General features: G+C 43.2%; 1 protein-coding gene across 1 annotated transcript in view; it reads right to left on the minus strand.

Moving 5' to 3' along the window:
* GTF2A2 (general transcription factor IIA subunit 2) overlaps positions 1 to 27,135 on the minus strand; it is a 291,969-nt gene that overhangs the window by 9,192 nt on the left and 255,642 nt on the right. The window contains exons 2-4 of the mRNA XM_035258758.3: positions 12,256 to 12,376; positions 11,075 to 11,179; positions 3,379 to 3,505 (exon numbers count right to left, since the gene is read on the minus strand). Of these exons, the coding sequence (XP_035114649.1) occupies positions 3,379 to 3,505; positions 11,075 to 11,179; positions 12,256 to 12,327 (304 nt within the window). The 5' untranslated portion in view covers positions 12,328 to 12,376. The remainder of the gene's footprint in view (positions 1 to 3,378; positions 3,506 to 11,074; positions 11,180 to 12,255; positions 12,377 to 27,135) is intronic.

Here is a 27,135-nt window from a genome sequence, read left to right on the forward strand (position 1 = left end):
GGATCACGTGCATGCACGTCATCCACCCGGCCTCTGGGAGGCCAACGTGGGTGGATCACATGCATGCATGTCATCCACCCAGCCTCAAGTGATCCCAGTACTTTGGGAGGATCACTTGAGGTTGGGTGGATCACTTACATGCAATGTAATCCACCCGGCCTCTGGGAGGCTAGGTGGATCACGTGCATGCACGTCATCCACCCGGCCTCAAATGATCCTAGTAGTTTGGATGGATCACTTGAGGTCGCGTAGATCACGTGCATGCATGTGATCCACCCAGCCTCAAAGAGGCCAACATGGGTGGATCACGTGCATGCATGTCTTCCACCCGGCCTCAAGTGATCCCAGTACTTTGGGAGGATCACTTGAGGTCGGGTGGATCACGTGCATGCAGTCATCCACCCGGCCTCGGGGAGGCCGACGTGGGTGGATCACGTGCATGCATGTCTTCCACCCGGCCTCAAGTGATCCCAGTACTTTGGGAGGATCACTTGAGGTCGGGTGGATCACGTGCATGCACGTCATCCACCCGGCCTCGGGGAGGCCGACGTGGGTGGATCACATGCATGCAGGTCATCCACCTGGCCTCAAGTGATCCCAGTACTTTGGGAGGATCACTTGAGGTCGGGTGGATCACGTGCATGCAATGTAATCCACCCGGCCTCTGGGAGGCCAACGTGGGTGGATCACGTGCATGCACGTCATCCACCCGGCCTCTGGGAGGCCGACGTGGGTGGATCACGTGCATGCACGTAATCCACCCGGCCTCAAGGAGGCCAACGTGGGTGGATCACATGCATGCATGTCATCCACCCAGCCTCAAGTGATCCCAGTACTTTGGGAGGATCACTTGAGTTCAGTACTTTGGGAGGATCACTTGAGTTTGGGTGGATCACTTGCATGCAATGTAATCCACCCGGCCTCTGGGAGGCCAACTTGGGTGGCTCACGTGCATGCACGTCATCCACCCGGCCTCGGGGAGGCCGACGTGGGTGGATCACGTGCATGCATTTCATCCACCTGGTCTCTGGAAGGCTAGGTGGATCACGTGCATGCATGTCATCCACCCGGCCTCTGGGAGGCCGACGTGGGTGGATCACGTGCATGCACGTCATCCACCCGGCCTCAAATGATCCTAGTAGTTTGGGAGGATCACTTGAGGTCGGGTGGATCACTTACATGCAATGTAATCCACCCGGCCTCGGGGAGGCCAACTTGGGTGGATCACGTGCATGCACGTCATCCACCCGGCCTCTGGGAGGCCAACGTGGGTGGATCACGTGCATGCACGTCATCCACCCAGCCTCAAGTGATCCCAGTACTTTGGGAGGATCACTTGAGTTCGGGTGGATCACTTGCATGCAATGTAATCCACCCGGCCTCTGGGAGGCCAACTTGGGTGGCTCACGTGCATGCACATCATCCACCCGGCCTCGGGGAGGCCGACGTGGGTGGATCACCTGCATGCACGTCATCCACCTGGCCTCAAGTGATCCCAGTACTTTGGGAGGATCACTTGAGGTCGGGTGGATCACGTGCATGCAGTCATCCACCCGGCCTCTGGGAGGCCGACGTGGGTGGATCACGTGCATGCAATGTAATTCACCCGGCCTCTGGGAGGCCAACGTGGGTGGATCAAGTGCATCCATGTCATCCACCCAAGTTGGCCTCCTGAAGTGCTGGGATTACATGCAAGGAAGTGATCCACCTGGCCTCAAGTGATCCCAGCACTTTGAGAGGCCAACTTGGGAAGATCACTTGCATGTATATAATCCACCCAACTTGGCCTCCCACAGTGCTGGGATTACGTGCATGAGCCACCATGCCCAGCCCACTACCCCAAACTTCTAACATTGCATTAAAGTAAATGAAATCAATTTAAGCTTCAGTTCATCAATTACTAAACTGTACTGTAAGTGGGGGAAAGAAATAAATATAGACTTATATAAATAAGGATGATGTGCTACTTCTCTATTGGGATCTGGAAAACAATCTTGTGTAGTTAACAGCAATACACTCTAAAGGACTACTAGACAGGATCTCCTATCATAAAAAAAACAAACCTCTGAACAAAACATATTTTACTGACTTACTGGTTTTCAGCTATGGTTCAAATGAGTTAAAATGACAGTCTACTAATCCCTGTCTGTTCTGTCCAATACAGTAACCATTGACTAGCCATGTGGTTAAATTCACATTAATGAAAATTAACAAAATTAAGTTCCTCACTTGCCTTACCCACAGTTCAAATACAATAGCAATGAGTGGCTACTGGAAAATGCAACAAAACATTTCCATGGTAACAAAGTTCTAAGCAGCACTAAGCATTAACAGAGGTCTAGGTATTACAAATTAACTTAAGGGAAAAGTACCGTTGCTAGGTTCAGAGACTTTTTTTTATATCTGGTAGACTATTTCTTTAAAAAGGGCTGAAGGTATAATTTTATACAGCCTTTAAAAATCAGGCCTAAGACTAGTGAACTCAGTAAAAAATGATAAATTTACAAATATCTACATATACATTTTTGGGAAAAAAAGAATATACGGTATTTAATATGGTAGCGTTAAATACCATCATCAGGTAGTGTTATAGATTAAGTGTTTTTTCTTTTAAAGACAGGGTTTCACCATATTGGTCAGGCTGGTCTTGAACTCCCGACCTCAGGTAATCCACCCGTCTTGGCCTCCAAAGTGCTTGGATTACAGGCGTGAGCCACCATGCCCAGCCATAATGTGTTTTTTCTAAGTGTTTTTTTTTGTATTCTCTATATTTCTTCAGTAATTAGCTATTTGGAAATACAAAATATATGAAACAAATCCAACTTAAACAGGGAAATGGACAGTATTACTTTCTACATTTCTTTTCCTTGCTTTTCAAAACTCCCCCTCTATTTAATTTCTGTAATGACTACTTTTAACAGAAGTGGTTGAAGACTAAAGTTTGTATTTAAAATATAAATCACAAAAAGGAAATAACCATGAAACAGAAACCACAGTTGTATAGCTTTTGAAACATTTAAGGACCTGAAGTTCCTAGGTCTGGTGTGAAAAATTCACTTGCATATATGTAAGATTAGAGGAATGGATATTTTCCATCATGACTCCAAAGTTCTTAAGGTAGTCTTTTCCCCCAACCCAAATTCAATCTGTATAAGTAGTCTGTGTGTCATTTGAAATGTATCCACCTACAGTCAATAAGAGCACTGTTTGAGATTGGTAATTTGGAATTAGCTGAGCTAGAAGCCTGGGATCTATCTGGGCATTGATCATTTGGCCATTTTCCCCCCTGGCTTTTCGTACAGATGCAGATATTCTAAAGGCTCATAAAATCAAGGTTTCCAGTAGCTTTGCTTTCAAAGAAATTAGGGAAACACTTACTTTTTCCATCACAGGCAACAATTTTCACTTTTTCCACTTTAATAAGTTCTGTCACCTCTCTGAATTCAACATCATTCAATACAAAAGTCCACACATTATCGCAGAATCTGTACGTATTTAGCGCGCCCTTTAAAACAAAACATTAAGACATACCATGAAGTTATTTTTTCCCCTCACATTTTTCACCAAAGCAATTTAAGAGACCTTAGCTACCAAGTACATAATTGTTAGTAAGTTTAATGCTTAAGAGTTTCCTTAATTTTAATCCTAGTTACTAAGAGAAAAAAACGAGACAAATTTGCTAAGTGAATAGTTCAAAAACATTTTAGTTGATAGACAGTATTTTCAGTATTGCAAATGCATCTGCAAATTACTTACCTGAAACAGGAAGGAAAAAAAAAACCTTGCGTTTGTACTTCTACTGCCCTCAGTTGGGTAAGTTATGAAAGTTCATTCAAAATATTAGAAAATATTTCTTAAGTTACATATTTTATTGTGTATGTTAATTCTCCAAACTTGTACAAAAGCCAGGATCTCCTGGAAACACTCAATCTTAATCCTGTGACTTGCTTCAGATGCATTACTATATTAGTCGCTAAGACTACAACATTGATTGGCCTGTACAATTTATTTCTTTTCTTTTCTTTTTTTTCTGAGACAGAGTGCAGTGGTGCAATCTTGGCTCAATGCAACTCCGCCTCCTGAGTTCAAGTGATTCTCCTGCCTCAGCCTCCCGAGTAACTGGAATTAGAAGCAAATGCCATCACACCTAGCTAAATCTTGTATTTTTAGTAGAGACAGGGTTTCACCACTTACCCAGGCTGGTTTCAAACTCCTGACCTCAGGTGATCTACCCACCTTGGCCTCCCAGAGCACTGAGATTACAGGCTTGAGTCACTGTACCCAGCCTATTTTAATATTTTTAAAAATAGAGACAGAATCTTACTATGTTGACCAGGCTAGTCTTAAATTTCTGGCCTCAAGCAATCTTCCTGCCTTGGCCTCCCAAAGTGCTGGGATTACAGGTGTCAGCCACCACAGCCAGGCCACATTCTTCTAATTAGTTGGAGTGCAGGCCGCAATCTCCGCTTCCCAGGTTCAAGTGATTCTCCTGTCTCAGCCTCCTGTGTAGCTGGGACTACAGAGGCAGGCTACCATGCCTGGCTGCTTTTTGTATTTTTAGTAGAGAAAGGGTTTCACCATGTTGGCCAGGCCGGTCTCAAACTCCTGACCTCAGGTGATTTGCACATTTTGGCCTACCAAACTGCCAGGATTATAGGTGTAAGCCACCGTGCCCAACCTATTTTTACTTTTTGAGATGGAGTCTCATTCTGTCGCCCAGGCTGGAATGCAGTGGTGTGATCTTGACTCACTGCAGCCACTGCCCACCAGGTTCAAGCAAATCTCCTGCCTCAGCCTCCCAAGTAGATGGGATTACAGGTGCCTGCCACCCTGTCAGGCTAATTTTTGTATTTTTAGTAGAGACAGGGTTTCACCGTGTTGGCCAGGCTAGTCTTAAATTCCTGACCTCAGGTCACTCACCTCAGCCTCACAAAGTGGTGGGATTACAGGTATAAGCCACCACGCACAGCTGGAAATTTTTAAAAAGAATGTGATGAAAGTCATGCAGAGACACCAACAGAATATAATTAAAACCTGAGATAATACACACAGGTGCACATATAGTCACAGAGGAAATTTAGTATGCAACACTTAAATGACTAAAATCTTCAATTTAGAAACCAAGTTTCATGCACAGAAATGCTCCCTGAAATATTACTGTAACAGCAAGAACTGGATTCAGTGTAAATAGTCTATCAAGTGAGAACAATTAAGAAAACTGATGGCTATAAAATAATGAATGAATGTAATAAATGAGTAATTACTGTGTGCTAGACTATGCTGGGCTCTGGGGATACAATGTAAACACCAGTCCTTGCCAATGGCCAGCTGAATGTAGTAGGGAGATCATTAAAACAAATAGATGTGTAGTATAACAGTGCTATGAAAGAGTAAGTTACTGGGTACAATGAGAGTACAGCAAAGGCACTCAAGGGTATGGAGGACACAAGGCAGAGAGCATCTCTCAAAAAGTGAAGGTTGAGTCCTGAAGAGTAAGAGTCAAGGGAAAGAAGGGATAATGGAAATGAAGACAAACGTGGAATGGAGTAGTCGATTCCAGAAAACAGATCGTGTGAGGAGAACCTTGGAACACGTCTGCCCCATCCTAACGGTACTGGGAGGTCAGTGAAGGATTTTAAGCCGAAGTCACATGATCAGATTTGCATATTTGGTGATGACACAGAGAACGGATTAGACAGGAGTATGACTAAAGGAAGACAGACCAGCTGTGAAGCTCATGTCTGTTAGCTGGGTGAACCAAAAACGTGCAAGTGGCTTCAGTACAGTCAGAGTAAAGGGATCTGCAGAAATGCAGAGACTCTAAAAGGTAGCCTGCCTTTAAAAGATAGGTCCAGTAGGACTGGACAACTATAAATACGGTGGGGTTGGGGAAGACAGAAATCCATGGTAACACCCAAGTTTCTGGATGGAATGACAATGCATTCACAGAAAAAGCTGGTGTGGGAGTAAAGTTAAATTTGGACTTTGTTGAATTTCAGGTATATCTAAGTCATGATGTCCAATAAGTAGGCAGAGTATAGGAGAAAGCACGGGAACATGATACTCACTTTAACCAAAGCCAGAGGGTTGGATGAAACCAAAGACAGAAAGGCCCTCTATAACCCTGAGGAATACCCACAATTAAATGGTAAGCAAAGACAGAAGATAACTACAAAGGAATCTGAGGGCAAGAGGCCAGGGAATAGGGGAAAAGCTCACACAGTATGATTTTCAAGGGAAATATGGGTGTTTAAAAAAAGAATAATCAAGTCTTAAATATGATGCGTGAGATTTGGCAAAAATAACTTAGCAACAACAATTTCAGTGGAGTGATCAATACATGGAAAATCATCTATGACATCACGTTAAGGGAAAAAGGCACAAAACCGTAAACCTGTAAGATATATTTAAAAATTAGATCTGCTCATTTGCTACAGTCTGAGCCTCTAAAAGCTGAACAGGTAGATGCTAACCTCAATGTTCATTTCCAGCATCCTGAATTTGTGTGTAATCTGTAATCTTAAGAGTATATATATTACTGGCCAGATGTGGGCTCACACCTGTAATCCCAGCACTCTGGGAGGATCACCTGACCTGAGGAATTCAAGACAAGCCTGCTCAAAGGATAAACCTGTCTCTATGTAAATACAAATATTAGGTGGACAGGATGCTGGGTGCCTGTAATCCCAGCTACGCGGGAGGCTGAGGTGGGAGAATCACTTGAACCCAGAGGGTGGAGTTGAAGTGAGCGGAGGCACTCCCGCCTGGATGACAGAGCGAGATTCCATCTCCAGAAAAAAAAAGAGTGTGTGTATTTCTTTTTTTGTTTTTAGACAGTCTTACAGCATTACCCAGGCTGGAGTGTAGTGGCACTACCTTGGCTCACTTCAACCTCCATCACTTAAATTCAAGCGATGCTCCTGCCTCGACCTCCCAAGTAGCTGGGATTACAGGCATGCACCACCACAACCAGCTACGTTTTATATTTTCAGTATAAAAAATACTGCGTGCCACCTAAAAGTATGTACTCTTTTCTCCCTCACCACCCTCCCACCCTTTTCCCCAAGTCCCCAAAGTCATTAAATCATTTTGCTTTTGTGTCCTCATAGCTTAGCTTGCAGTAAATTACTTTCATTGGATAAATAATGTTATGTAAATAATTTGAACAAAGCAAGTCACTGGAATTTATGGGTCAGTAATTGAGTATTCACTTTCAAATATAAATAAACCATTGTAGATGCAGACCAAGTGAAAAATCTACTTGCATATAAGCATAGGCTAAAATTCCATTAGTTGCAGTATAAATGAATATATTTCATTTATTTTACTGCAAACATGCTAGAAAACTTGACTGAAACATGTGTTATTAGGCCAGGCGCTGTGGCTCATGCCTGTAATCCCAGCTCTTAGGGAGGCAGAAGTGGGAGGACAGCTTGAGCCCAGGAGTTCGAGACCTGACTGGGCAAGATAGCAAGACCCTGTTCTCTTTAAAAAAAAAAAAAAAATATATATATATATATATATATATATATATATATATATATTAAATGCCTTCCAATTTCAGATGAAAATTGACAATTAACATAATCAAAGAGCACATTAGCTAGATAACTCCTGAGCCAAGAAATGTTTTTAAAAAGTTAAACCTAAGAGATTAAATATAAATCTAATCTTTTCAGAATAATTTCATCTGGAATCTCTAACATGAACAAGCTTTTCTGTATAATTTTAATTTAAATACCTTGCTTTTTCACTCTTTTCATTTGAAAATCAAAATCCATTTAGTATCTCAAGTATAGTATAAAAACTAAGACATGTATATGTAAGTATATATTACATATATACTCTATAATTATATCAGATAAACATATAATATATATTATATATATAAATTTGTGTGCATATATTATGTAATTATAAATATATAATCTATATGTTTATATACATATTTTTTTTTTTTGAGGGAGGATCTAGCTGTGTCACGTAAGACTAGAATGCAATGGTGTGATCAGGGCTCAATGCAGCCAGCCACAACCTCCTGAGCTCAAGCTGCTCTCTGACCTCAGCCTCCTAAGTAGCTGGGACTATGGGCACACACCATCACACCCCACTATGTTTTTTTTTTTTTGAGACCGAGTTTCACTCTCATTGCCCAGGCTGGAGTGCAATGACACGATCTTGGGTCACCACAACCTCCCGGGTTCAAGCAATTCTGCTTCAGCCTCCTGAGTAGCTAGGATTACAGGCATATGCCACCATACCCAGCTGATTTTATATTTTTAGTAGAGATGGAGTTTCTCCGTGTTGGTCAGGCTGTCTCTAACTCCCAAACTCAGGTGAGCCACCCACCTTGGCCTTCCAAAGTGCTGGGATTACAGTTGTGAGTCATGGCGCCCAGCCCTTTTATTTATTTATTATTTGGACAGGGTTTCACTGTATTGCCCAGGCTAGTCTTTAACTCCTGCCCTCAAGTGATCCTCCTGCCTTGGCCTCCCAGTGTGCTGGGATTACAGGCTTGAGCTGCAGTGCCTGGATATTTACACTTTTTAAAGTGAAATTTTGGATTTATTCTTTAAATTCAAAAATTCCTTCTATAAGATATTTGGTTTTGGTCAAATATTAATTATAATACTTAATCATTTGACCAAATTTTATCTTCAATGCACCTTTAATAAATACATTTTTTGTTTTACATGTATCTACAACTGGGCAACACTTTATTTTTTTGAGATGGTGTCTCACTCTATCGCCCAGGCTGGATCACCCGTTGGCATGATGTCGACTTACTACAGCCTCTGCCTCCTGGGTTCAAGCAATTCTCCTGCCTCAGCCTCCCAAGTAGCTGGGAGTCGTGCACTACCATGCCTCGCTCATTTCAGTAGAGACGAGGTTTCACTGTCTTGTCCAGGGGCCAGGCTGGTCTCCAACCCCTGACCTCAAGCTGTATGCCTAACTCGGCCTCCCAAAGTGCTGGGGTCACAGGCATGAGCCACCATGCCAGCCAAGAACAACATCTTAAAAGTTATGTAAGACATTTTGTTATAGAAGCATCAAAAAACAGGGAAAAGAAACTTTCATTTCTTTTAGAAGGGCTACTTTTCTTGAGCACTAAATCTTATTTTTCGGGGGATGGCATTAAATATTCTAACGCTTGTTTACTGTTTGAAGTACAACACTCTAATGTTTAAGTAATCATTATTTTTATCTACGGCCATATAGTCTCCCAAAAATGTACAATGGGTCTTTAAAAGCCTACTTATACATACTAGTTCAATCTGAATTTTCTCCCTAAAAATTAGTTCAGTTCAAGATACATATATTTAGAATTTTTTACAAATAAATCAGAACATAGAAACAATGAAAACCTCAGCTCTTGTACTCAAGGGGATTTTCTCCTATAATACTCTACTAAATCACTTCACTTACATGGAACCCACAAAAAACAATTTAGCATGCCGTAGAGGATCACTCTGTTCTTCCAACGGACGCTTACTCACTCCTAGGTCAGCAAATTCTGAATGAAAAATAGATACTTAAATTTGAGCTAGCAATATGGCTTTGAAAATTAGTTATTTCTAAAGCATTATCTCTTTTGTCTTGGCCATATGCTACACTAAGCTACACAGAATGTTATTTGCAAGCATTCCGGACTTACAATTGATCAAGTTGGCTGTAACCCATGAGTAGGGTGATGAAAGCCTGAGCTAGAATAGCAGCAGCAGGAAAATAAAAAGCAAGAATGGAAAAGTCCTTCTGGAGGCTGAGAGCAATTATTTATAGCTTTTGGAATATAGACAAACTTACAAAACACTAGACAAGATAAATGTAAATGTCAAATTACTTTAACTCTAGCTAAAGAAATCCAAACTAGAAATCTACAATAATGCACCTAGAATACTAGTTAGGCCTTAGAAGTATATTGTCTTTGATAAGTACTCCACCAAATTTATTACTAGAGCAAAATCTATGTATTAACATGGATCATCTGGGCAGACTTCTGCATATGGGGAACACAAATTAATTTTGCCACAATCATTACTGTTAAAAATTCAAGAATCCACTGGTCAAATTTTGTAGTCTTACATGTATATTTTACTCCAGATAACTTTTTGGCACATGAAACTGATAAATATGAGACTTGAGTGTGGGAGCGGTAGGGTAAAAAAAAGAGACTTATTTTATTATAAAATACATGCAGATTTTATCCTTCACTAAAATTTAACTCAAATGGGCTTTGTCTATCTTATTCATCTCTGTGTTTCTACAACATGCCTGGTATGTAACAGACACTCAAATTATTTAATGAATATTTTAAATACCAAATAAAGTAGGCACATTAACCGAATGTTCAAATTTTGTGTTTGAATCATATTTTAACCATATTTCTATAGGTTATACCTTATAGTACAATATAAGCATGAAATTAGACAGGATAACTAAACATCATCATATACTATGTGACTCCATCAATATCATAATGTGGTAAAATTATTTCTGTTGCACTATGATGCTTTCAATGGGCCCTTAATCTAAAGTTATCAGGAAATTGAGAGAGAGAATTTCATTCAGCTTTGGATGACTGACTGTTCAAAGTGTAAGTCACTTAGGTAAGACCGAGCTACCAGAGTAGACTGCTATCCACCACTAGATCAGGTTTTTATCAGCCAGGTTACCTAAGAGTATGAGGGAGACAACATGAAGTTTCTAGAAATAACTCTCCTTCCCTGAACAGGGAAAGGCCAGAGTTTGAAAACCATAACAGAACGGTAGGGATTACTCTACCATTTACCTTTAATCCTGCAGATAATGTTTCAGGTGTTTGGAATCTCGGTAACTCTTCAGGGAATTTAGCCAAACACATCAAGGCTGATTTGTGAAACAATGAAATAAACATCTAAAAACATCTCTACCTCACATTAAGTTGATTAACTTAGTATACAGTTGATTGAAAAGTACAGTTACTACAAAACAAGTTCCAAAAATTGATTAAGCCACCTCCTCTTATAACTAAAAAAAAACACACTGTTTTAACAACCATTGGTACAGGCTTCTAGATTCAGGAAAATATGCTTACCCTGAAATTGACTCTGTTCCTGACCCTCTGAGCCAATGCTGAATTTATAGCCTTATCAAACTGAAGTAGAACTTGAAGGGCAAGCTGGGGGGTGATCTGTTGAGACTGAGAAAAGATAAAGGTCATAAATCCCCTCAGCGAAGAACGTTAAAGACAAAGTAAGTAAAAACACGAATTATCATCTAACATTCAACTGAGGTGAACCCGAGCCTCTAAACTGAATTCCTTTATCTCCTTTGCCATAACTGATGATGAAGCAGCAAAGCTGGAAGATATCTTTTGCACTATCTTGACACAAACAATCTTAAAACCATGCTGTGATATTACAAAGCCAGAACAAAACTTTGTCTCTTTCCTTCACAGTGGCTGGAAAGAGAAGACAAAGAGGTGTTTCTTTCAAACACAAAGGGCCTATATTAACAAACAAAAAACCTATTAAATTTCACTGAAGCTCATAAAATACACCCACAACTGGAAATACTTAATATGTTCTAATTTGGGAGAATGATATAAAAGGGTTAATTCTCTTAAAATTGAAATATAAATTCAGACTTCTCTGAAGTCTGAAGACTTTATTAAATTGGACAAAATTATCTTCAAGCTACAAAAAAAAATTGAGGAGTAGGAAACCAACAATCTCAATTTTTTGGTTGAACAAAAATTTTTGAAGATTTAACTTTATTTATTTAGAGGCAGGGTCTTGCCCTGTCACCAAGGCTGGAGTGCAGTGGTACCATCACAGTTCACTGAAGCCTCAAACTCCTGGGCTCAAGCCATCCTCCCACCTCAGCCTCCTGAGTAACTGGGACTTTAGCCATGTGCCATCACACTGAGCTAACTTCTTTATTTTTTTGTGGAGATGGGTGGTCTCAAATGTCTGGCCTCAAGCAATCCTTCCCCCTTGGCTTCCTAAAGTGCTGGAATTACAGGCCTGAACCACTGCACATACCCAGATCTAGTTATATTCAATGACATAATTCAACCATATTTTGTGTCCTGTTGTCAGGACAGTGTAATAAACAAGAATTTGAAATTATTCATCAGTCAGTGTTACTGACTTGCTAGATCAAATAGTCTAAGATATTTTACCTCATATCTCTTTGCCTGAGATAAGTGATAAGACAAGAATTATTGTAAACCCATCTAGATGAAAATATTTGATTTTCAATTCAGTCTCCTACCTGTATGAGCTCATCCAGGCTCTCCTGAAGACTGTTTCCCAAAGTGGTATTTCTGTATAACTGATATGCCATGGCTGATGAGGAAGATTTTGTTTTTCTTATTCAAGCTTGCATTGATGTCCTAAAAATTTAATATGAAATTGTTAAAAAAAAAACATAATGTAACATCATAAATTATGTATATCAATATTGTCTACCTCCTAAGTTCTCATATAGAACTAGAAGAACACTCAGTGATTGCAAATTACTATATAATCATTTTAGAATTATAAGGAATAGCTACAAATGATTTTCCAGTTTTTTCCCTGTGATTTTGACATATTAAAATGTCTTTACCATTTCTTTTAAATGTCTGCCTTCTGACATAGTCTAGAATTTTCCATGTACTGTCCTTTCTACCTGCCGTCAAGTCACTGGTACAATCTTCAGCTCATATTTGCATGTCTGCCCCTTTATTTCCCTGTTCACTCAAAATTCAGTATTTACAGAGTGCCTACCAAGAGGATGGCACTGTGACAGGTAGCAGGGGGAACAAGATGACTGAAGACATGCTCTTAATGCTAAACATTTATACTCTAGAGAGGGTAACAAACATACAAAAAAGATTCGATTCAGTATAAGAACTGTGATAAAGATACAAAGCATACTATGGAGGCTGCCCATAGACTGAGTTAGCTCAGAAAAGCTTCCAGGTTCTTAAAGCTAGACTATAGGCAAGCAGAGGAGGGAAGTCATTCCAGGCTGACAGAATAGAACAAGCATGAAATGTTTGTGGGGAAAAACACAAACGGTTCTACATTATCAGGGCATAAGTATGAACGGAATGGCATAAGATGAAGCTGAAAGAGGTGACACAGGATTTGTTTGGTAGGATAGGTGCAAGCAGTGGGGAGCCACTGAAGCATTTTAGGCAGGAAAGGTCAGACAACTGGGCTCGAGTGCGAGATTTAAAAACAGATGAGGGATGGGGACTCAAAAAGGCCATCAGCAGTACAGTCAATAAATATTTACTGAGCTTCTACTACACTTCAGGTGTTAAGATCTTGACCTCACGGCACTTTCAGTCTGGAGATGGATGGGGGAAAATACATTTGAGGAACAATCATCAGGTAAAACTCAGCAAAAGGAATGACCAGCCATCAGTCCTCACATTATGTACCTTGCTAGCATTAGATACAACAGATCCTTTCTGCCTTCTTGAAACACTGCTTCAGCTTCGAGACACCACTCTCAGTTCTCTCATGTCACTGAACACTACTATATTTCTTGTTTTCTTTTGCGGGTCCCTCCTCAGTTCCCTGACTTCTAGATGCTGAACTGCCCTAAGGCTTCCTGGGCCCTCTCTCCTCCACATGCTTTACTCCCTTAGTTACCTGATCCAGGCTTATGGCTTTGAATACCATCTACTATCTGCCACACGACGATTCCCAAATTCGTTATCTCCAGGCCTCACTTCTCCCTTTGTACCCATATATAAAACTGCCTGACACTGGTTAAAAATATCAAGTAGGTAGCTCAAATTCAATTTGTCAAAAACCATGTTCCTGATACCACTCTCGCAGATCTGCTTTGTTCTCAGTCTTAACCACCTCAGTAAACGGTAAATCTAGTCCTCCTGTAACAGATCAAAAACCTTAATGAAGAGTAACTTTTTTCTTACCCATCATGTAATCCATCAGCCAACCTTTCAGCTCTTTCTCCTAAATATAACCAGAATCTGAAAGCTTCTACCATCTTCAGTGCTATCACCCTAAGTCACCATCAGCTGTCACTAAAGTTAATGTGGTAACTCATGAAGTGGTCTCCTTATTTCTACCCTTGCCTATCCCAACCCCACCCTCATAACAGCCACACTAAAACTTTAAAACATAAGGCAAATCGCATCACCACTCTATTCAAAACCACTAATGCAGCATCCCATCTCAGTGAAAACCACGAACATGTTGGTTTGCAAGGCATATGTGATTTGGGCCCCCCAATACCTTCTGCCCTATCTTGACCCATTCACCCTCTCACTCTGCTCCGGCCATTCTGGTCCCCTGCTGATCTTTGACATGGCAGGCATGATCCTGCTTGAGGGTCTTTGTGCAAGTTTTTTTTTTTGAAACAGAGTCTTTATTGCTCAGGCTGGAGTATAGTGGTGCAATCTTGGCTCACTGCAACCTACGCCTCCAGGGTTCAAGCAATTCTCCTGCCTCAACCTCCGAAGTAGCCGGAATTACAGGCATGCGCCACCATGCTGGGCTAATTTTTTTTCGATTTTTAGTAGAGAGGGAAGTTTCAGACAAAGTAGAGTTTGGCCAGGCTGGTCTAAAACTCCTGACCTTGTGATCTGTCTGCCTCAGCCTCCCAAAGTGCTAGGGTTACAGGCGTGAGCAATTGCACCCAGGCTGTGCTGGCTCTTCTTTATGCTGTCAGTATTCTTCCCAGATACCTGCATAGTTCAGTCCCTCATTTGATTCAGATCTGACAAAAATGATACCTCATCAGAAAGGCCTTCTGTAATCAACCTTTAAGAAAGAATTACCTCCCTTCTTCCTCACACTGCTTTATTTTCGTTCACACCAATAACTGAAGCTGACATATATATGCTTATTCTGTCCCCATCTACTAAAATAGTTAACCCACTGAAGATACACAGTTTTGTTCGGTTACATATTTACCACATAGAACAAGGTAGATAGTATGTATTCAATAAGTATTTGTTGAGTGATTTACTCAAAGGTATTTCAAAGTGCTAATATATTAGAGATGTATCTAAGTACAATACAAAGTTTTCCCCTATTGGTATTTTGTGCCCTATTGTGGACCCTACCAATAGCTATATAGGTTGGGCCCTATCAGAAATGCTTGAGACCTGAAGTGTTTTGGATTTCTGAATACCTGCATCATATATACTTAAGAGCTGAGCACCCCAAATCCAAGCTCTGAGATGCTCCAATTGTTATTTCGTGCCCTATTGTGTAACCTACCAATCGGTATACAGGTTGGGCATCCCTTATCTGAAATGCTTGAGAATTGAAGTGTTTTGGATTTCTGAATACCTGCATCATATATACTTCTGGGCTGAGCACCCCAAATCCAAGCTCTAAGATGCTCAAATTGGTATTTCGTGCCCTATTGTGAACCCTACCAATAGCTATACAGGTTTGGACTTACCTGAAATGCTTGAGTCCTGAAGTGCTTTAAATTTGGGAATACCTGCATCATATATACTTATGGGCTGAGCACCCCAAATCCAAGCTCTGGGATGCTCTAATTGGTATTTTGTGCCCTATTGTGTACGCTACCAATAGCAATAAAGGTTGGGCATCCCTTATCGGAAATGCTTGAGTCCTGAAGTCTTTTCGATTTGAGAATACCTGCATCATATATACTTATGGGCGGAGCACCCCAAATCCAAGCTCTGAGATGTTCCAATTGGTATTTTGTGCCCTATTGTGTACCCTACCAATAGCTATACAGATTGGGCCTTATCTGAAATGCTTGAGTCCTGAAGTGTTTTGAATTTGAGAATACCTGCATCATATATACTTATGGGCTGAGCACCCCAAATCCAAGGTCTGAAATTTTCCAGTTGGAATTTCCTGCCCTATTGTGTCCCATTTCGATAGCTATACAGGTTGAAACTTATCTGAAAGGCTTGAGACCTGAAGTTTTTGGATTTCGGAACACCTGCATCATATAAACTTCTGGGCTGAGCACCCCAAATCCAATCTCTGAGATGCTCAAATTGGTATTTCGTGCCCTATTGTGTACCCTACCAATAGCTATACAAGTTTGGACTTACCTGAAATGCTTGAGTCCTGAAGTGTTTTGGATTTGGGAATACCTGCATCATATATATTTATGGGCTGAGCACCCCAAATCCAAGCTCTGAGATGCTCTAATTGGTATTTTGTGCCCTATTGTATACGCTACCAATAGTTATACAGGTTGGGAATCCCTTATCTGAAATGCTTGAGACCTGAAGTGTTTTGGATTTGGGAATACCTGCATCATATATATTTACGGGCTGAGCACCCCAAATCCAAGATCTGAAATTCTCCAATTGGAATTTCGTACCCTATTGTGTACCATTTCGATAGCTATACAGGTTGGGCCTTATGTGAAAGGCTTGAGACCTGAAATGTTTTGGATTTGGGAATACCTGCATTATATATACTTATGGGCTGAGCACCCCAAATCCAAGCTCTGAGATGCTCCAATTGGTATTTCCTGCCCTACTGTGTACCCTACCAATAGCTATACAGGTTCGGCATCATTTATCTGAAATGCTTGAGACCTGAAGTGTTTTGGATTTGGAATACCTGCATAATATATATTAATGGGCTGAGCACCCAAAATCCAAGCTCTAAAATTTTCTAATTGGAATTTCGTGCCCTATTGTGTACCATTTCGATAGCTATACAGGTTGGGCCTTATCTGTAAGGCTTGAGACCTGAAGTGTTTTGGATATGGGAATACCTGCATCATATATACTTATGGGCTGAGCACCCCAAATACAAGCTCTGAGATGCCTGAGACCTGAAGTGTTTTGGATTTGGGAATACCTGCATCATATAAACTTATGGGCTGAGCACCGCAAATCCAAGCTCTGAGATGCTCCAATTGGTATTTCGTGCCCTATTCTGGACCCTACGAATAGCTATAAAGGTTGGGCATCCCTTATCTGAAATGCTTAAGACCTGAAGTGTTTTGGATTTGGGAATACCTGTATCAGATATGCTTATGGGCTGAGCACCCCAAATCAAAGCTCTGAGATGCTTCAATTGGTATTTCTTGCCCTATTGTTTACCCTACCAATAGCTATACAGGTTGGGCCTCCCTTATCTGAAATCCTTGAGACTTGAAGTGTTTTGAATTTGGGAATACCTGCATCATATATAGTTATGGGCTGAGCACCCCAAATCGAAGCTCTGAGATGCTCCAATTGGTATTTTGTGCCCTATTGTGTACCCTACCAATAGCCATACAGGTTGGGCATCCCTTATCTGAAATGCTTGAGACCGGAAGAGTTTTGGATTTGGGAATACCTGCATCATATATATTTATAAGCTGAGTACCCCAAATCCAAGCTCTGAGATGCTCCAATTGGTATTTCTTGCCCTATTGTGTACCTGACCAACAGCTATAAACGTTGGGAATCCCTTATCTGAAATGATTGATACCCGAAAGTGTTTTGGATTTCAGAATACCTGCATCATAAATACTTAAGGGCTGAGCACCCTAAATTCAAGCTCTGAGATGCTCCAATTGGTATTTCCTGCCCTACTGTGTATGCTACCAATAGCTATACAGGTTGGGCATAACTTATCTGAAATGCTTGAGATCTGAAGTGTTTTGGATTTGTAATACCTGCATCATATTTATTTATGGGCTGAGCACCCCAATCCAAGCTCTGAAATTTTCCAATTGGAATTTCGTGTCCTAGTGTTTGCCATTTCGACAGCTATATAGGTTGGGCCTTATCTGAAAGGTTTGATACCTGAAGTGTTTTGGATTTGGGAATACTTGTATATTATACACTTATGGGCTCAGCACCCCAAATCCAAGCTGTAAGATGATCCAACTGTTATTTCCTGCCCTACTGTGTACCCTAACAATAGCTAAACAGGTTGGGCATCCCTTATCTGAAATGCTTGAGACCTGAAGTGTTTTGAATTTGGGAATACCTGCATCATATACACTTATGGGCTGAGCATCCAAAATCCAAGCTCTGAGATGCTGCTATTCGTATTTCTTGCCTTATTGTGTACCCTAACAATAGTTATACAGGTTGAGCCTTATCTGAAATACTTCAGTCCTGAAGTGTTTTGGATTTGGGAATACCTGCATCATATATACTAATGGGCTGAGTACCCCAAATCCAAGCTCTGAGATGCTCCAAATGGTATTTCGTCCCCTATTCTGCACCCTACCAATAGCTATAAAGGTTGGGCATCCCTTATCTGAAATGCTTGAGACCGAAAGTGTTTTGGATTTGGGAATGCCTGTATCATATATGCTTATCACCTGAGCACCCCAAATCCAAGCTCTGAGATGCTCCAATTGGTATTTCTTGCCCTACTGTTTACCCTACCAATAGCTATACAGGTCGGGCATCCCTTATCTGAAATCCTTAAGACCTGAAAGTGTTTTAAATTTGGGAATACCTGCATCATATATATATATATGAGCTGAGCACCCCAAATCCAAGCTCTGAGATGCTCCAATTGGTATTTCGTGCCTTATAGTGTACCCTACCAATAGCTATACAGGTTGGGCATCCCTTATCTGAAATGCTTGAGACCTGAAGTGTTTTGGATTTGGGAATACCTGCATCACATATACTTCTGGGCTGAGCACCAAAACTCCAAGCTCTGAGATGTTCCAATTGGTATTTCTTGCCCTATTGTGTACCCTACAAATAGCTATACAGGTTGGGCATCCCTTATATGAAATCCTTGAGACCTGAAAGTGTTTTGGATTTGGGAATACCTGCATTATATATACTTATGGGCTGAGCACTGCAAATCCAAGCTCTGAGATGCTCCAATTGGTATTTCCTGCCCTACTGTGTACCCTACCAATAGCTATACAGGTTGGGCATCCCTTATCTGAAATGCTTGAGACTTGAAGTGTTTTAGATTTGGGAATACCTGCATCATATAAACTTATGGGCTGAGCACCGCAAATCCAAGCTCTGAGATGCTCCAATTGGTATTTCGTGCCCTATTCTGGACCCTACGAATAGCTATAAAGGTTGGGCATCCCTTATCTGAAATGCTTAAGACCTGAAGTGTTTTGGATTTGGGAATACCTGTATCACATAAGCTTATGGGCTGAGCACCCTCAATCAAAGCTCTGAGATGCTCCAATTGGTATTTCTTGCCCTATTGTGTACCCTACCAATAGCTATACAGTTTGGGCATCCTTTATCTGAAATCCTTGAGACCTGTAAGTGTTTTTGATTTAAACCTCTGTGTGCACGTTAAATCCTCACTGTTCCCTAACACGATACAGAATCAGACTCTGTGTACACGTTTAGTCCTCACTGTTCCCTCACACCCAGCAGAATCAGCGAGTGTGTGCACGTTCAGTCCTCACTGTTACCTCAAACTCTACAGAATCAGCCTCAGTGTGCACATTGAGTCCTCACTATTCCCTCACACTCTACAGAATAAGCCTCTGTGTACACGTCCAGTCCTCACTGTTACCTCACACTCTACAGAATGAAGGCTCTGTGTGCACGTTCAGTCCTCACTGTTCCCTCAAACTCTACAGAATCAGACACTGTGTGCACGTTCAGTCCTCACTGGTCCCTCACACTCTAAAGAATCAGCGTCTCTCTGCACGTTCAGTACTCACTGTTCACCTAAACTCTACAGCATGAGCCTCTGTGTGCAAATTCACTCCTAACTGTTCCCTCACACTCTACAGAATCAGCCTGTGTGCACGTTCAGTCACTGTTCCCTGACACCCAACAGAATCAGCCTCTGTGTGCACGAACCGTCCTCAATGTTCCCTCACTCTACAGAATCAGCCCCTGTGTGCATGTTCAGTCCTCACTGTTCCCTCACACCTAAAAAAATCAGCCTCTGTGTGAAAGTTCAGTCCTCACTGTTACCTCACTCTACAGAATCAGCCTCTGTGTGCACGTTCAGTACTCACTGTTCCCTCACACTCTACAGAATCAGCCTCTGTGTGCACGTTCAGTCCTCACTTGTTAGCTCACACCCAACATAATGAGACTCTGTGTGCACGTTCAGTCCTTACTGTTACCTCACACTAAAAGAATCAGCCTCTGTGTGCACGTTCAGTCCTCACTGTTCCCTCACACCCAACACAATGAGACTCAGTGTGCAAGTTCAGTCCTCACTGTTACCTCACACTCTACAAAATACTCCTCTATGTGCACGTTCAGTCCTTACTGTTCCCTCGCACCAAAAAAAATCAGCCTCTGTGTGCAGGTTCAGTCCTCACTGTTAACTCAAACTCTACAAAATACTCCTCTGTGTGCACGTTCAGTCCTTACTGTTCCCTCACACCAAAAAGAATCAGCCTCTGTGTGCACGTTCAGTCCTGTTACCTCACAGTATACAAAAGAAGCCTCTGTGTGCATGTATAGTCCTCAAAGTTCCCTCCTCACACGCAACAGAATCAGCCTCTGTGTGCACGATCAGTCCTCACTGTTCCCTCACACTCTATAGAATTAGCCTCTGTGTGCAGGTTCAGTCCTCACTGTTCCCACACTCTACAGAATAATCCTCTCTGTGCACGATCAGTCCTGAGTGTCATCTCACACTCTACAGAATCAGCCTCTGTGTGCACGAATAGTCCTCACTGTTCCCTCAAACTCTACAGTATAAGCCTCCGTGCACAGAAGTTTATTGTTCCCTCACACTCTACAGAATCAACGTCTGTGTGCACATTCAGTCTTCACTGTTCCCTCACACTCTACAGAATCAGCCTCTGTGTGCACATTCAGTCCTCACTGTTCCCTCAAACTCTACAGAATCAGCCTCTGTGTGCACGTTCAGTCCTCACTGTTACCTGACACACTACAGAATCAGCCACTGTGTGCACGTTCAGTCCTCACTGTTACCTAACACTCTAAAGAATTAGCCTCTGTGTGCACGACTAGTCCTCACTGTTCCCTAACACTCTACAGTATAAGCCTCCGTGCAAAGAGGTTTATCGTTCCCTCACACTCTACCGAATCAGCGTCTGTGTGCACATTCAGCCCTCACTGTTCCCTCACACTCTACAGAATCAGCCTCTGTGTGCACATTCAGTCCTCACTGTTCCCTCAAACTCTACAGAATCAGCCTCTGTGTGCACCTTCAGTCCTCACTGTTACCTGAAACTCTACAGAATCAGCCTCTGTGTGCACGTTCAGGCCTCACTGTTCCCTCACACTCTACAGAAAAATCCTCTGTGTGCACGATCAATACTCAGTGTCATCTCACAATCTACAGAATCAGCCTGTGTGCACGTTTAGTACTCACTGTCACCTCACACTCTACAGAATCAGCCTGTGTGCACGTCTAGTCCTCGCTGTTCCCTAACACTCTAAAAGAATAAGCCTCGGTGCACGCAGAGGTTTATTGTTCCCTCACACTCAAAAGAATCAACGTCTGTGTGCATGTTCAGTCCTCCCTGTGACCTCACAGTCTGCAGAATAAGCCTATGTGTGCACACTAAGTCCTCACAGTTCCCTCACACTCTACAGAATAAGCCTCTGTGTGCACGTTCAGTCCTCCCTGTTCTCTCACACTCTACAGAATCAGCCGCTGTGTGCACGCTCAGTCCTCACTGTTCCCTCACACTCCACATATTCAGCCTATGTGTGCACGCTCAGTCCTCCCTGTTCCCTCACACTCTACAGAATCAGCCGCTGTGTGCACGTTCAGTCTTCACTGTTCCCTCACACTCTAAAAAATAAGCCTCTGTGTGCACGTTCAGTCCTCACTGTTCCCTCACACTCTACAGAATCAGCCTGTGTGTGCACGTTCAGTCCTGTTTCCTCACACGCTACAGATTCAGCCTCTGCGTGCAAGATCAGTCCTCACTGTTACCTCACACTATACAAAATAAGCGTCAGTGTGCAGGTTCAGTCCTCACTGTTCCCTCACTCTACAGATTCAGCCTATGTGTGCACGCTCAGTCCTCACTGTTACCTCACACTCCACATATTCAGCCTATGTGTGCACGCTCAGTCCTCACTGTTCCCTCACACTCTACAGAATAAGCCTCTGTGTGCACGTTCAGTCCTCCCTGTTCCCTCACACTCTACAGAATCAGCCGCTGTGTGCACGTGCAGTCCTCACTGTTCCCTCACACTCTAAAAAATAAGCCTCTGTGTGCACGTTCAGTCCTCACTGTTCCCTCACACTCCACATATTCAGTCTATGTGTGCACGCTCAGTCCTCACTGGTCCCTCACACTCTACAGAATCAGCCTCTGTGTGCACGTGCAGTCCTCACTGTTCCCTCAAACTCTACAGAATCAGAGACTGTGCACGTTCAGTCCTCACTGTTCCCTCACACTCTACAGAATAAGCCTCTGTGTGCACGTTCAGTCCTCACTGTTCCCTCACACTCCACATATTCAGTCTATGTGTGCACGCTCAGTCCTCACTGTTCCCTCACACTCTACAGAATCAGCCTCTGTGTGCACGTGCAGTCCTCACTGTTCCCTCACACTCTACAGAATAAGCCTCTGTGTGCACGTTCAGTCCTCCCTGTTCCCTCACACTCTACAGAATCAGCTTCTATGTGCACGCTCACTCTTCACTGTTCCCTCACACCCAACAGAATCAGCCTCTGTGTGCACGTTCAGTCCTCACTGTTCCCTCACACTCAATAGAATCAGCCTGTGTGCACGCTCAGTCCTCACTGTTCCATCACACTCTACAGAATAAGAGACTGTGCACGTTCAGTCCTCACTGTTCCCTCACACTCCACATATTCAGTCTATGTGTGCACGCTCAGTCCTCACTGTTCCCTCACACTCTACAGAATCAGCCTCTGTGTGCACGTGCAGTCCTCACTGTTCCCTCAAACTCTACAGAATCAGAGACTGTGCACGTTCAGTCCACACTGTTCCCTCACACTCCACATATTCAGCCTCTGTGTGCAGGCTCAGTCCTCACTGTTCCCTCACACTCTACAGAATAAGCCTCTGTGTGCACGTTCAGTCCTCCCTGTTCCCTCACACTCTACAGAATCAGCTTCTGTGTGCACGCTCAGTCCTCACTGTTCCCTCACACCCAACAGAATCAGCCTCTGTGTGCACGTTCAGTCCTCACTGTTCCCTCACACTCTACAGAATCAGCCTGTGTGCATGTTGAGTCCTCACTTTTGCCTGACACCCAGAAGAATGAGCCTCTGTGTGCACGATCAGTCCTCAGTGTCATCTCACACTCTATAGAATCAGCCTGTGTGCACGTTCAGTCCTCACTGTCACCTCTCTCTCTACAGAATTAGCCTCTGTTTGCACGTCTAGTCCTCACTGTTCCCTAACACTCTACAGTATAAGCCTCCGTGCACAGAGGTTTATTGTTCCCTCACACTCTACAGAATCAACGTCTGTGTGCATGTTCAGTCCTGTGACCTCACATTCTGCAGATTCAGCCTATGTGTGCACACTAGACTCACTGTTCCCTCAAACTCTACAGAATCAGCCTCTGTGTGAACATTCAGTCCCAACTGTTACCTCAAACTCTACAGAATCAGCCTCTGTGTGAATATTCAGTCCTCACTGTTACCTCAAAGTCTACAGAATCAACCTCTGTGTGCACGTTCAGTCCTCACTCTTACCTCACACACTACAGAATCAGCCACTGTGTGCATGTTCAGTCCTCACTGTCACCTCACTCTCTACAGAATAAGCCTCTGTGTGCACGTTCAGTCCTCACTGTTCCCTCACGCCCAACAGAATCAGCCCCTGAGGGCACGTTCAGTCCTGTTACCTCACACTCTACGGAATCAGCCTCTGTGTGCATGCTCAGTCCTCACTGTAACCTCACACTCTATAAAATCATTCGCTGTGTGTATGGTCAGTCCTGACTGTTCCCTCACGCTCTACAGAATAATCCTCTGTGTGCAGGATCAGTCCTCACTGACATCTCACACACATAGAGAATTAGCCTCTGTGTACATGTTCAGTCCTCACCGTTACCTCACACTACACAAAATAAGCCTCTGTGTGCACGTTCAGTCTTCACTGTTCCCTCAACTCTACAGAATAAGCCTCTGTGTGCACGTTCTGTCCTCACAGTTACTTCACACTATACAAAATAAGCCTATGTGTGCAGGTTCAGTCCTCACTGTTCCATCACACTCTACGAAATAAGACTCTGTGTGCAGGTTCAGTCCTCACTGTTCCCTCACACCCTACATATTAAGCCTATGTGTGCACGCTGAGTCCTCACTGTTCCCTCACACTCTACAGAATAAGCCTGTGTGTGCACGTTCAGTCCTCACTGTTCCCTCACACTCCGAAAAAAAAGCCTGTGAGTGCACGTTCAGTCCTCACTGTTCCCTCACACTCTATAGAATCAGCCTCTGTGTTCAGGTTCAGTCCTCACTGTTCCCTCAAACGCTACAGAATAATCCTCTGTGTGCACGATCAGTCCTCAGTGTCATCTCACACCCAACAGAATCAGCCTCTGTGTGCACGTTAAGTCCTCACAATTCCCTCACACTGTACAGAATAATCCTCTGTGTGCAGGATCAGTCCTCAGTGTCATCTCACACTCTACAGAATCAGCTTCTGTGTGCACACTCAGTCCTCACTGTTCCCTCACACCCAACAGAATCAGCCACCGTGTGCACGTTCAGTCCTCACTGTTCACTCACACTCTACAGAATCAGCCTGTGTGTGCACGTTAAGTCCTGACTGTTCCCTGACACTCTACAAAAAAAGCCTCTGGGTGCAGGTTCAGTCCTCACTGTTCCTCTAAACTCCACAGATTCAGCCTCTGTGTGCTAGTTCAGTCCTCACTGTTCCCTCACACTCTACAGAATCAGCCTCTGTGTGCATGTTCAATCCTCAGTGTTCCCTCACACTCTACAAAATAAGCCTCTGTGTGCAGGTTCAGTCCTCACTGTTCCCTCACACTCTACAGATTCAGGCTCTGTGTGCACGTTCAGTCCTCAGTGTTCCCTCAGACTCTATAGAATCAGCCTCTGTGTGCAGATTCAGTCCTCACTGTTCCCTCAAACTCTACAGAATAATCCTCTGTGTGCACGATCAGTACTCAGTGTCATCTCACACTCTATAGAATTAGCCTCTGTGTGCACGTTCAGTCCTCACTGTTCGCTCAAACTCTACAGAATCAGAGACTGTGCACGTTCAGTCCTCACTGTTCCCTCAAACTCTACAGAATCAGAGACTGTGCACGTTCAGTCCTCACTGTTCACTCAGACTCTACAGAATAAGCCTCTGCGTGCACGTTCAGTCCTCTGTTCCCTCACACACAAGAGAATGAGACTCTGTGTGCAGGTTCAGTCCTCACTGTTCCCTCACCCTCTAAAAAATAAGCCTCTGTGTGCATGTGTAGTCCTCACTGTTCCCTCACACTCTACAGAATCAGCCTGTGTGTGCATGTTAAGTCCTGACTGTTCCCTGACACTCTACAAAATAAGCCTCTGTGTACAGGTTCAGTCCTCACTGTTCCCTCACACTTCACAGATTCAGCCTCTGTGTGCACGTTCAGTCCTCACTGTTCCCTCACATTCTACAGAATCAGCCTCTGTGTGCACATTCAGTCCTCACTGTTCCCTCACACTCTACAGAATCAGCCTCTGTGTGCAGGTTCAGTCTTCACTGTTCCCTCACACTCTACAGAATCAGTCTCTGTGTGCAGGTTCAAACTTCACTGTTCCCTCACACTCCACAGATTCAGCCTCTGAGTGCTAGTTCAGTCCTCACTGTTCCCTCACACTCCACAGATTCAGCCTCTTAGTGCTAGTTCAGTCCTCACTGTTCCCTAACACTTTACAGAATCAGCCTCTGTGTGCAAGTGCAGTCCTCACTGTTACGTCACACTATATAAAATAAGCGTCAGTTTGCATGTTCAGTCCTCACTGTTCCCTCACGCTCTACAGAATAACCCTGTGTGTGCAGGATCAGTCCTCAGTGTCATTTCACACTCTAGAGAATCAGCATCTGTGTGCACGTTCAGTCCTCACTTTTCCCTCACACTCTAAAGAATCACACTCTGTGTGCACGTTCAGTCCTCACTGTTACCTCACACTATACAAAATAAGCCTCTGTGTGCATGTTTAGTCCTCACTGTTCCCTCACACCCAAAAGAATCAGCCTCTGTGTGCACGTTCAGTCCTCACTGTTCCCTCACACTCTACAGAATTAGCCTCTGTGTGCACATTGAGTCCTGCCTGTTACCTCACACTCCACAGAATCAGCTTCTGTGTGCACGCTCAGTCCTCACTGTTCCCTCAGACTCTAAAGAATCAGTCTCTGTGTGCACGTTCAGTCCTCACTGTTCCCTCACACTCTACAGAATAAGTCTCTGTGTGATCGTTCAGTCCTCACTGTTCCCTCAGACTCTACAGAATCAGAGACTGTGCACGTTGAGTCCTCACTGTTCCCTCAAACTCTACAGAATTAGACTCTGTGTGCTAGTTCATTCCTCACTGTTCCCTCAAACTCTACAGAATCAGAGATTGTACACGTTCAGTCCTCACTGTTCCCTCACACTCTACATATTTAGCCTATGTGTGCACGCTCAGTCCTCACTGTTCCCTCACACTCTACAGAATCAGCCTCTGTGTGCACGTGCAGTCCTCAGTGTTCCCTCACACACTACAAAATAAGCCCCTGTGTGCAGGTTCAGTCCTCAGTGTTCCCTCACACTCTACAGAATAATCCTCTGTGTGCACGATCAGTCCTCAGTGTCATTTCACACTCTACAGAATCAGCCTGTCTGCACGTTCAGTCCTCACTGTCACCTCACACTCTACAGAATTAGCCTCTGTTTGCACATCTAGTCCTCACTGTTCCCTAACACTCTACAGTATAAGCCTCCATGCACAGAGGTTTATTGTTCCCTCACACTCTACAGAATCAACGTCTGTCTGCACGTTCAGTCCTCACAGTTCCCTCAAGCCCAACAGAATCAGCCCCTGAGGGCACGATCAGTCCTGTTACCTCACACTCTACAGAATCAGCCTCTGTCTGCACGCTCAGTACTCAGTGTTCCCTCACACTCTATAGAATCAGCCTCTTTGTGCATGTTCAGTCCTCACTGTTCCCTCACGCTCTACAGAATAACCCTGTGTGTGCAGGATCAGTCCTCAGTGTCATCTCACAATCTAGAGAATCAGCCTCTGTGTACACGTTCAGTTGTCACTTTTCCCTCACGCTGTAAAG

This window comes from Callithrix jacchus, chromosome 8 (assembly GCF_049354715.1).
Source record: "Callithrix jacchus isolate 240 chromosome 8, calJac240_pri, whole genome shotgun sequence".
Taxonomy (NCBI): Eukaryota; Metazoa; Chordata; class Mammalia; order Primates; family Cebidae; genus Callithrix; species Callithrix jacchus.